The sequence below is a fragment of the Diaphorina citri genome, unplaced genomic scaffold, assembly GCF_000475195.1.
Source record: "Diaphorina citri unplaced genomic scaffold, Diaci psyllid genome assembly version 1.1 scaffold2496, whole genome shotgun sequence".
NCBI lineage: Eukaryota > Metazoa > Arthropoda > Insecta > Hemiptera > Psyllidae > Diaphorina > Diaphorina citri.
The window spans coordinates 9,218-21,298 of NW_007379917.1; the positions used below are offsets into that span (position 1 = coordinate 9,218).

The 12,081-nt window shown below is 39.6% G+C and overlaps 2 protein-coding genes across 2 annotated transcripts in view; one reads left to right on the plus strand and one right to left on the minus strand.

The window, feature by feature from the left end:
* Window positions 1–1,949: 1,949 nt before the first annotated feature.
* Window positions 1,950–9,547, minus strand: LOC103519034 (transmembrane protein 135-like). The gene is made up of 9 exons (XM_017448033.2): window positions 9,342–9,547; window positions 8,239–8,365; window positions 5,869–6,023; window positions 5,270–5,297; window positions 4,654–4,821; window positions 3,740–4,043; window positions 3,683–3,705; window positions 3,311–3,618; window positions 1,950–2,349 (listed from the first exon to the last, which is right to left on the minus strand). The coding sequence occupies exons 1-9, from the start codon at window positions 9,530–9,532 to the stop codon at window positions 2,226–2,228; spliced, it is 1,428 nt and encodes a 475-aa protein (XP_017303522.1). The 5' UTR covers window positions 9,533–9,547; the 3' UTR covers window positions 1,950–2,225.
* Window positions 9,548–11,513: 1,966 nt separating this feature from the next.
* Window positions 11,514–12,081, plus strand: part of LOC103519037 (ribosome biogenesis regulatory protein homolog) — a 5,544-nt gene continuing 4,976 nt past the window's right edge. The window contains exon 1 of the mRNA XM_026830661.1: window positions 11,514–11,644. Within this exon, the coding sequence (XP_026686462.1) occupies window positions 11,581–11,644 (64 nt within the window). The 5' untranslated portion in view covers window positions 11,514–11,580. The remainder of the gene's footprint in view (window positions 11,645–12,081) is intronic.

Below are 12,081 nucleotides of genomic sequence, written 5' to 3' on the forward strand. Positions count from 1 at the left end.
CTGTTTGTTGATTGGCACATTGCATAATCACTTAGATTCCAGGCGTTCACACAAAAATATTTCCAACTTTCTCTCCTACACGTTTCAAGACTTTCAAGTTTCAAGCCTTCGTGGCATTAAATGTATCAGTTCTCGATATATAACGGAAAGCAACCTTGAGCGTGGTTGGTATCAGGATGGATGTCCATCTGAGCACGTCGAGATTTTACGGCGTGTACAGTCCCATGAGGACAAGTTAAGCAACCAGTTTGAACAGTGAAAGGCCTCAACTTTTCCGAATAATATGTATTGTAAACTGGGTACCTCTACAGTTGACGCGACGTGAAAATCACACCTGAGCACGTCGAGATTTTACGGCGTGTACAGTCCCACCAGGACAAGTTAAGCAACTAGTTTGAACAGTGAAAGGCCACAACTTTTCCGAATAATATGTATTGTAAACTGGGTACCTCTACTACAGTTGACGCGACGTGAAAATCACATTACGAACACCTTTACAACGCAGGATTCTTGCGGGTCATTTACGAATGGCTTTACTACGTAGGATTCCATCATTTCTAGTGGATAATTATTATTATCAACAGACGCCGGAGTTTCTGGCAGGTAACTGTGGAATGAAAACCGAGAGAAACATTAAAAAGCTTTTGAGTAACAATATATAAAAGACTCGAACCACCAACCTCCAAATCCGAAGTCCACCAAGCTATTACCACTGAGGTTGGTAATCTTACCGTTCTTAATACTATAGTGTCGATCATACTGAACTTGATTTCTCGTATCAGCCAATCATTCGCTTTTCATGCTACACCACAAGATTCAAAAGAGGAACTTCAAATTCTCAACAAGAACTGGAAGACGTGTTAAATTGGGCATCGCGTCACTTCAAACTTGTTGAAATTCGAACCTGGGCCCCATTCCACGAAAGACTCCGCACTCCTTTATTTTTCGACACAGCCCAATAGTCCCCACTTTTTACTCTATGCGCAGAATAACCATCGTTCCGTTCGTCAATACAGTCGAACTGGATATCCTGGGCCCTATTCCACGAAAGACTCCGCACTCCCACTTTTTCGACACAGCCCAATAGTCCCCACTTTTTCGACACAGCCCAATAGTCCCCACTTTTTACTCTATGCGCAGAATAACTATCGTTCCGTACGTCAATACAGTCGAACTGGATATAAGAGAGTCGAGGGGATCACCATTCTTTTCTCTATATCCAGGTTTTTGGTTCAAAAATGAGGAGCCCAGAAAATTTCCTCTCATATCCAGGTTCGACTGTATTTTGGGAAGTGAGTAAAAAGTGAGGATTGAGTAGTCGTTCTTGGAACACGCCTCTGGTTTTCTGATGTACCTCAGTGCAGTCCGTATGAATTGATGGGAATGTTGGAAGACTTGTGTTGCTCGAGAACCATCTCCAGAGATTTCTGAGCGTTGGTGCCGTAGATTTCCAGACATTTCCGATCGCAGGCTGCAAATCTGGAAGACCAGTTTGAAAATTTAGATTTAGGACTGGAGAAAACAAATTTGTAAAGTTAGACTGAAGACTGGACAACATTATAATACTAAACTCTTAAGTAGCAGGTATAACCACTCGGTGAGGTTAACGCCGGAGGCGTTCTCTACCACCTAATACTTAGAGCTCCATTACTATGTGGTCAAATTCTGAAATAAATGAGGATGAAATTCGAACCCGCGCCTCGCCTTCCTGTTTACCAGGTGAGCTTCTTGACCAATACGCTACCGAGGCAGGTTAGTTTACCGTCTTGGAATATGGCTAGCGTTAGAGTTCGAACCTCATTTACTCTGACCCATATACAATTGATGATTCTCATGAAAAATATAACTGTTCAAATGTATTTTTTTCGTAAAGATCGTCAAAAATAATAAATAATCCGAAAAGATTGAGAAGTATTGAAATTCGAACCTGGGCCCCATTCCACGAAAGACTCCGCACTCCTCACTTTTTCGACACAGCCCTATAGTCCCCACTTTTTACTCTATGCGCAGAATAACCATCGTTCCGTTCGTCAATACAGTCGAACTGGATATAAGAGAGTCGAGGGGATCACCATTTTTTTCTCTATATCCAGGTTTTTGGTTCAAAAATGAGGAGCCCAGAAAATTTCCTCTTATATCCAGGTTCGACTGTATTTTGAGAAGTGAGTAAAAAGTGAGGATTGAGTAGTCGTTCTTGAAACACGCCTCTGGTTTTCTGATGTACTTCAGTGCAGTCCGTATGAATTGATGGGAATGTTGGAAGACTTGTGTTGCTCGAGAACCATCTCCAGAGATTTCTGAGCGTTGGTGCCGTAGATTTCCAGACATTTCCGATCGCAGGCTGCAAATCTGGAAGACCAGTTTGAAAATTTAGATTTAGGACTGGAGAAAACAAATTTGTAAAGTTAGACTGAAGACTGGAAAACATTATAATACTAAACTCTTGAGTAGCAGGTAACCACTCGGCGAGGATTTAGATCTACCTACAAGTAGGGCCTCAACATATTTACATACTCATAATCACAATTATATCCATGTGTTCGTACATTGACGTCTTGACTTGTTTTTATGAACAGTGAGGATTTCATTGCTTAGAAATTTTCGAGCTTTTAAAAATCAGAAAATTAGACAGCCTAGTTGGCTTGGAGAGTAGCGCGTTTGCTTTGTAAGGGCTAGGCCGCGGGTTCGATTCCCGCCCAGGGCAAACATTATAATACTAAACTCTTAAGTAGCAGGTAACCACTTGGCGAGGTTAACGCCGGAGGCGTTCTCTACCACCTAATACTTAGAGCTCCATTACTATGTGGTCAAATTCTGAAATAAATGAGGATAAAATTCGAACCCGCGCCTCGCCTTCCTGTTTACCAGGTGAGCTTCTTGACCAATACGCCACCGAGGCAGGTTAGATTACCGTCTTGGAATATGGCTAGCGTTAGAGTTCGAACCTCATTTACTCTGACCCATATACATATGTATGTAGGTAGATTACCTACCTTTAGGGCCTATCATATGTTGTTATGACCCATTTTTATTTAGATCTACCTACAAGCAGGGCCTCAACATATTTACATACTCATAATCACAATTATATCCATGTGCTCGTACATTGACGTCTTGACTTGTTTGTATGAACAGTGAGGATTTCATTGCTTAGAAATTTTCGAGGTTTTAAATATCAGAAAATTAGACAGCCTAGTTGGCTTGGAGAGTAGCGCGTTTGCTTTGTAAGGGCTAGGCCGCGGGTTCGATTCCCGCCCAGGACGATGTTTATCCTAAGGAGATAAGGTTTGTTCTAGGAACGAGGCCTTACCTGCCACCGGACACGGCCTGCAGGAATTTCCAATAGGAAGGCCGCAGGTTATGAGGTTCAAACAGAGCTGCATGGAACAGAATGGCGGTGGATACACAATGGAACAACACTGAGGCGTGAGGTACGGTGGGAACATAGCCACGCGATGAATGAAGCACGTAGAGCAGCTGTAGGGACTTCCAGAAGACGTACAGGGCGATGGTGTTGTCCTTGTAGAGGCAGAATGCGAGACTAGCGAGAATACCGGCTGGGAATGCGAACAGCTTGGAGTCACCGCCCGTGTAGCGACGGAGCGCACAGGAACTCGCCTGAAATCAATGGGGGATGATGTACTTATTTATTTTGAAAATTGGAAGAAAAAAGCCTATGAACAAGAAGATAAGTTGAAATATTGACTCCACTTTCTCTTAGGAACGAGGCCTTACCTGCCACCGGACACAGCCTGCAGGAATTTCCAATAGGAAGGTCGCAGGTTATGAGGTTCAAACAGAGCTGCATGGAACAGAATGGCGGTGGATACACAATGGAACAACACTGAGGCGTGAGGTACGGTGGGAACATAGCCACGCGATGAATGAAGCACGTAGAGCAGCTGTAGGGACTTCCAGAAGACGTACAGGGCGATGGTGTTGTCCTTGTAGAGGCAGAATGCGAGACTAGCGAGAATACCGGCTGGGAATGCGAACAGCTTGGAGTCACCGCCCGTGTAGCGACGGAGCGCACAGGAACTCGCCTGAAATCAATGGGGGATGATGTACTTATTTATTTTGAAAATTGGAAGAAAAAAGCCTATGAACAAGAAGATAAGTTGAAATATTGACTCCACTTTCTCATGATGTACTGATTTATTTTGAAAATTTGAAGAAAAAAGCCTATGAACAGGAAGATAAGTTGAAATATTGACTCCACTTTCTCTTCAAATTTAATTGCTCCTAAGGGCAAGGTAAAGCTCGACCCTTGACTAATGGAGTGTGCCTGAAGGCATGTGATGTGTTCCAATCCACTCAACCCCATATTTGAGGAATGTTTTTCCTTGATGAAAGCGTGATTTCATCAGAGGATACAATTGATTTCACATACGAGTATTATGAATGCTTACGGCTTACGGTGGAGATTTTCAGGGCAACTTGTTAGACATCGAGAATGCTATTTTATTCAATAGTTTACGTCCTAGTATTGGTCGTGTGAATGTGAAGTCTAGAAAGCATCATATTTTCGCAGACCACCAAAAAACGCTTTTTTCTGACCAATAAAAAAAAAAAATCGTCTCTTTTCCTGACCATCAAAAATTGTCTTTTTTCCAGGCGTAAAAAAATAGTCCTTTTTGCTGACCGTTAACTTACCCTGAACAGTGCTGAGAAGCCACCTAGGAATCCACCCAATCTCAGAGTGGAAGGTCTCATCAGAATACTGAGTGCTATGGCAGGTCGACTAATGATTCGCTTCATGTTCAGCAAAAGCTTGAGACAAAACTCCAGAGCCAGACCTACGGAGAATAGCTTGCCTCCTCCCTGTAATCAAAAAGTTGCAGTAAAAGAGGAAAAATGTAAAATCTGGTTAGCCTCGCTCGAACATCATGAGCACGTTGCCCTCTGAAATGATGTTGGACCAAGTATATGATTTGTGAAAATCAAAAATTATACTTTTTTTTTTAAAGAGGTTTGGCAGAGAGAACGGTAACTGCTATGTATGGTCTTATCGTACCGAAATCGGAGAGAGAAGGAAGACAGGATAGGGGAAAGTCAGCCGTTCCGAGAACGAACATTATCCCATCAGGATAGAATCCGCCCCGGGCGGGAATCGAACACGCGGCCTAGCGCTTACAAGGCAGACGCACTACCAACTAAGCTAACTAAGCTGGTAAAATTATGCTTTGTAAACTTATATGAAAATTCCCGAAAACTCCAAGGCTCTGTTTTATGTTACTATAAAACTCGAAACGGAGTTCGAAAAATTGACGTTCGCGCGCCTTCCGGCACACTTCAAACTTTAATCAAGAATTCAATCAAGGGTGGAGTTGATGCTTATGGCCTTTTCTACCAACACCATATGGTATAGGATCAGGGCCCAGGTTCTTAAAAGGGGTGTTCTCCCCCCGCCCAAGGTGTAAAAGGGGTGTAAAAAAAAAAGTGTTCAACTTTCAACATAGCAACGAGTGTCCATGATAAAGTAAGTCTCTTGAACAAATAAAGTTAGTTCTTGGAACAGGTGGTCTTCTCCTATACTGTCTTTTTTCTCTCTTCTCAATTATAGGACAATAAGACCTTAGCAGTTAAAGGTCCCTCTATCAAACCTTTTTTATAAAATCCATGGATGATTTATCATTCCTAACTTTTCTCAAATGAAATAATGGAACAATTTCAATAAAAAGGCAAATGTTCCAATGGGCAGGTACTTCCTGTTGACTATAGAATACCAGAAAACTTTTTTACTCACCAGGTAAGCTGTGACATAGATCCGGAAAGACACATACACAAAAAACCCACTCTGAGGCTGTGTAGGGGCAAATAGCACTAAAAGATGGAACAAACCATTCTATGTTCTATGAATCTACTTACCTGAGCAATGAATATATGGAATCATCATTGCTACTAGCAGACTTGTAGAAATACAACAAAGTCCCCATGGAACAAGCAAACAGGATCACTTCACCTAAGGGAACAGGCTTGATGTAACCTCGAGAGGTTAACATACGGAATACTGTTTCTGAAGCCTGCAAAAATACAAAAATTACCTAAGTTACTTAGATCTACTCTTTAGTTGAGAGGATATGTCAACGAAGGATACCTACTAGAATCTGTAGATCTGTTACATAAAAAAGAAGTTAAACTTCTCAACTTCGTTTATATCAGCAAAGTCCTTTTAAATATTCAAAGTGATAATTTTAATAATTTATTTATCTACCCACTGACAATAGCACTTTGGGCTGCTGGCTTCTTTGGAGTAGTCTCGTGAGGAGGGCCAGCTTAATCTCAGATAAGACAGACACTTACAATATTAGAAGAAATTTTAATTGTGGTAAGCATAAATGCTTATCACAAATATTGTTCCCCCTTAATATACCTACTATGCTAAATTTTGTGACTTGACTTGGACTTGAACCACCAACCTCCAGATTCAAAGTCCACAATGCCAAACACTGAACCACTGACGTTGGTGACACTTACAATGTTGGTAACATAGAGACTGAGCAGAGATCTTCGGGAAGGTCTCTCCACTAGAATAGCACCCAGACTTGAGATGAAACATGGAATGAATGCAGCAGTGAACATGTTGAAGTTTCCCATGAGATGTCTGCAATGAAAGGGAGTTGTTTTGAGTAAAGAGAGTCCTTTTAAATATTCAAAGTGATAACTTTTTAATAATTTATTTATCTACCCACTGACAATAGCACTTTGGGCTGCTGGCTACTTTGGAGTAGTCTTGTGAGGAGGGCCAGCTTAATCTCAGATAAGAAATTTTAATTGTGGTAAGCATAAATGCTCATCACAAATATTGTTCTCCCTTAATATACCTACTATGCTAAATTTTGTGACTTGACTTGGACTTGAACCACCAACCTCCAGATTCAAAGTCCACGATGCCAAACACTGAACCACTGACGTTGGTGACACTTACAATGTTGGTAACATAGAGACTGAGCAGAGATCTCCGGGAAGGTCTCTCCACTAGAATAGCACCCAGACTTGAAATGAAACATGGAATGAATGCAGCAGTGAACATGTTGAAGTTTCCCATGAGATGTCTGCAATGAAAGGGAGTTGTTTTGAGTAAAGAGAATTGAAGTTGTGAAGTGAAAATTCACTAATGTAGGTATATCCCACACACATAGCCCTCGTGGTAAGGCAGGCCCCATAGGAAAATTTAGAAGCCCCTGAAAATGTAGTATTATACTAAAAATAGCTGCCTGTGAGAAGTTGTGAAGTGAAAATTCACTAATGTAGGTATATCCCACCCACATAGCCCTCGTGGTAAGGCAGGCCCCATAGGAAAATTTAGAAGCCCCTGAAAATGTAGTATTATACTAAAAATAGCTGCCTGTGATCTGAAGTAAGTGCTAAGTAAGAGTAATATAATGAACAAAAAATATCTGGGGGGTTAAGGTGCAGAAGGAGGAACTCATAAAGAGGGGTAGGTACCTGTACACTAAAGGTGGAAATCTATCATATCAAATTGAATGTGAGTAATGCACATATTTGACAAGGTAGTACCTTTCTTAGAGGAAGAGAAAGAAGAAACAGCAAGGAAGTGAGGGTATGAGAAAGAAAGAAACCAAAGTTTTCATTGGTCTGTTTCATAAAGAACTCATGATCTATAACTTCTGGGTTATGGGTAGATAGGTATGTTTCACAAATATGTTCCTGCTCTGATTATTATTTTATCTCAGAGAACCAGCAGAGGTGTTGCAGCTGTGTAGATATGGGTCAATATGTTTCTCAAATATGAACCTGTTCTGATCATTATTTTCCAGTACTGAAATACAAAAATTACCCAAGTTACTTAGATCTACTCTTTAGTTGAGAGGATATGTCAAAGAAGGATACCTACTAGAATCTGTAGATCTGTTACATAAAAAAGAAGTTAAACTTCTCAACTTCGTTTATATCAGCAAAGTCCTTTTAAATATTCAAAGTGATAACTTTTTAATAATTTATTTATCTACCTACTGACAACAGCACTTTGGGCTGCTGGCTACTTTGGAGTAGTCTCGTGAGGAGGGCCAGCTTAATCTCAGATAAGACAGACACTTACAATATTAGAAGAAATTTTAACTGTGGTAAGAATAAATGCTCATCACAAAAATATTGTTCCCCCTTAATATAGCTACTATGCTAAATTTTGTGACTTGACTTGGACTTGAACCACCAACCTCCAGATTCAAAGTCCACGATGCCAAACACTGAACCACTGACATTGGTGACACTTACAATGTTGGTAACATAGAGACTGAGCAGAGATCTCCGGGAAGGTCTCTCCACTAGAATAGCACCCAGACTTGAAATGAAACATGGAATGAATGCAGCAGTGAACATGTTGAAGTTTCCCATGAGATGTCTGCAATGAAAGGGAGTTGTTTTGAGTAAAGAGAATTGAAGTTGTGAAGTGAAAATTCACTAATGTAGGTATATCCCACCCACATAGCCCTCGTGGTAAGGCAGGCCCCATAGGAAAATTTAGAAGCCCCTGAAAATGTAGTATTATACTAAAAATAGCTGCCTGTGATCTGAAGTAAGTGCTAAGTAAGAGTAATATAATGAACAAAAAATATCTGGGGGGTTAAGGTGCAGAAGGAGGAACTCATAAAGAGGGGTAGGTACCTGTACACTAAAGGTGGAAATCTATCATATCAAATTGAATGTGAGTAATGCACATATTTGACAAGGCAGTACCTTTAATGTTTTATTGCCATATGGATAAGTAAAATACATCATGTGTGGAAATGAAAAAAAAAAGTATCTTTACTTAATGTAACTCAAGGAAAATAAAATTAACTGCCTAGGTATCCAAATTTATCACCCATCTAGAAACCTATTAAAGTGAACATTCACACTTCAACAAGACATAAGTACACATGTGTAAAAAATCAGTAAGCCAGTACTTTATTGTCTCTCAGCAAGGTCATTATGATTGTACAGATTACCCATCTACACACTCATAATATACCTCATTTGCAATTCAAATCATCTTGGCCTACTCTTAAATAGGTGAGAGTAGCTCAAACTAAAAATGAGAGATACTTTGGAATGTGATGTGTGCTACTTAGATTGAATCATATTTTCCTGATGTACTACTTACCTAGTTTTCACATTTATAAACTTATTCACATATTATGGCAAATCCAAAGCAGCAAGCCCAAAATATCAAGAGCCATTTTATAAAGGAATCTAAGTAACACATTTTAAAAATTAATTACACATTAGATAATACCTAACTTGAGAGGTATACCTGATTGTGCATATTGTCACCGAGTACCCAAACACATTTTAAAAATTAATTACACATTAGATAATACCCAACTTGAGAGGTATACCTGATTGTGCATATTGTCACCGAGTACCCAAATGCATGACATGTCAGGAAGAATGTGGATTGAATAATGCCTTGAATTGTTCTCTGAAGATCTTGTTTGGAAGGGACTCTTCCTTTCATTAATAGTGCTAGCTGAAAGCAAGTAGAAAATTCAATTACTGCACCTTGGTAGGTAGATTTAAGTGGGCCCATTCCATGGATGATTGCCAGCCTAGTTAGTTCAGTAGATGGCATGTCTGCCTAGTAAGTGCTAGGCCATGGGTTTGATTCCCACCCAGGTGGATTTTAACTTATTTATTTATTTATAGTTCTTGGGATTGCCAGCCTAGTTAGCTCAGTAGATGGCATGTCTGCCTAGTAAGTGCTAGGCCATGGGTTTGATCTTTGATTCCCACCCAGGTGGATTTTAACTTGAACAAATAAAGTTAGTTCTTGGAACAGGTGGCCTATACTGTCTTTTTTCTCTCTTCTCAATTATAGGACAATAAGACCTTAGCAGTTAAAGGTCCCTCTATCAAACCTCTTTTAAAAAATCCATGGATGATTTATTATCATTCCTAACTTTTCTCAAATGAAATAATGGAACAATTTCAATAAAAATCTGGTGTGAACATCACACAACTTTCCTTATCCTATTGAATGATGCTTATTTGAGTGTTCTTTTACCCTAACTTTTACAATATCCCTTCTCACAGTGAGTTGCTGCAGGTCTAGTCTTCCAGTACAATGATAATTTTAGCATTTAGCTCTGTGCAGCTGTTTCGATTTAAGACTTTCACTACTATTACAAGTTTAATCAAATTCTATTGAATATTAAAATATTTGGTAATTATGCATAAGACACGTCAATGGCAAATTTACTGAAAATTTCTATATAAGAGGAAAAACTTACTTTAAGAGTGTGCTACACCAAAATACTGTGCCTATTAAAATAAGGACCTAAAGAGAAAAGACAGATGTAAGAAAAGACTCCTTCCTCAACAAAAAAGCTGTTTTGGATGCTGTATCATATTCAACAAGTGTTTCAAACATAAACACTTCATTACTTTTTTAATCTACACAAAATAACTATGTAGACATTATCTTGATAGAAATTCTTCAAGATCAGGTGTAAGTAGTACTTTATTTAGACTGCCAGCTTTGAACAGGTTGTCCAATTATGCTAACAGTTTGATAAAGCACCTCATCATATCTACTGGACAGAAGCCAAAGTTTTATTTAAATGTTCCCGCATTCTATAGATCCACATTCAGTAGAATATACATACCTTTTTAGAATGTGTAGGGAAATGGTAATTTTATGTTGTCGTAGGTACCTACTCTCTTTTCTTTTCTTCAATAATGCATCTTTGATTTACCCAAATAAATGTGCTTCTTTAACATCAAATTGTTCTGAATTTCAGCGAGAGTCATGAGGAAGGAGGAGGTGGGGGTAAGGTTCCCATGGGCAAGAAGAAAGCCGCAGGTAAACAGAAGGGCGGCCTAGGTCGCGGCGGAAAGAAGCGAACATCCAAGGCAGTGTTTGGCGGTGCTGGGGGAGGCAGCAAGAAGGGTCGTGGCAAAAAGTCCAAGTAGAAGTGATCTACGTCCAAGGAGTGAAACGATTACTTTCTCATGTGATAAGTTGATAAGGTAAGAGAGATGATTTTGAGTTCAATTTATTTCAATTTTGTAAAATAATACCTAAGTTGGCACTTGTATTGTGATAAGTTGATAAGGTAAGAGAGATGATTTTGAGTTCAATTTATTTCAATTTTGTAAAATAATACCTACCTTGGCACTTACTCTTACCTAGTTCTACTTTCTCCCCTAGCTTTTGATTTCTAGCACGTATAACAAAGCGGCGTCTACACTATTTTCGATCGACATCGACTGAAACAATTCCTTTGATATAGCCTACTTAATATGAGTTCGCGATGTCACTCCCTTGGAAAAAAGTTGAAAAAGACAACTTATTGCTTCAAAAGTTGATACCTAAATAAGCTTTTATTGTAACTTTCAAAGATAAAAACCCCTCTCCTTTATTAACACCCACTTTTGCACGAGTTTGTTTTTTCTCCCCTAGCTTTTGATTTCTAGCACGTATAAAGCGGCGTCTACACTATTTTCGATCGACATCGACTGAAACAATTCCTTTGATATAGCCTACTTAATATGAGTTCGCGATGTCACTCGCATAGAGATCACCTCCTACAAGATACCGAGAGCAAACTCCAAAGTGTGACTGTTGCAGTTGCAATCATGACAACTGACCTGGTGGATCATGTCTTACAAGAAGTTGCCAGGAGAAATGAACAGTTCAAACCCACAACCGAGTTGGCACTTTCTCTTACCTAGTTCTATTTTCTCCCCTAGCTTTTGATTTCTAGCACGTATAACAAAGCGGTGTCTACACTATTTTCGATCGACATCGACTGAAACAATTCCTTTGATATAGCCTACTTAATATGAGTTCGCGATGTCACTCGACATCGATGGACGTTGCGTCGGTCGATTCTAGTGTGGACGTGCCTTGACCTGGGTGTTGTTTTCCGCTTCTTGCACCTAAATTAGAACAAACTAAGTTTTTAAATGGTATACCTACTTAGTACTTAGCTATTTGAAAGGGATTTCCCTTCACAGGGACTCCGTTGGGAAAGTGTTACAAGATACAATGCATGTCATGACCGAAATTTGTGCTACTTCTAGATGTGATGGTATCTAAATTAGTTGACGGTGTGCAGAAATTAGTAAGGTGATAGA

What these genes read in the sequence shown, in the direction of transcription:
- LOC103519034 (XM_017448033.2), bottom strand. Translation starts at nt 9,532, where the DNA reads ATGGGCCCACTTAAATCTACCTACCAAGGTGCAGTAATTGAATTTTCT. An exon ending in GTGACAATATGCACAATCAG is followed by an intron (nt 8,366 to 9,341) that starts GTATACCTCTCA and finishes CTTTCATTGCAG; the next exon opens with ACATCTCATGGGAAACTTCA. An exon ending in GTGCCGGAAGGCGCGCGAAC is followed by an intron (nt 4,822 to 5,269) that starts GTCAATTTTTCG and finishes TTTTGATTACAG; the next exon opens with GGAGGAGGCAAGCTATTCTC.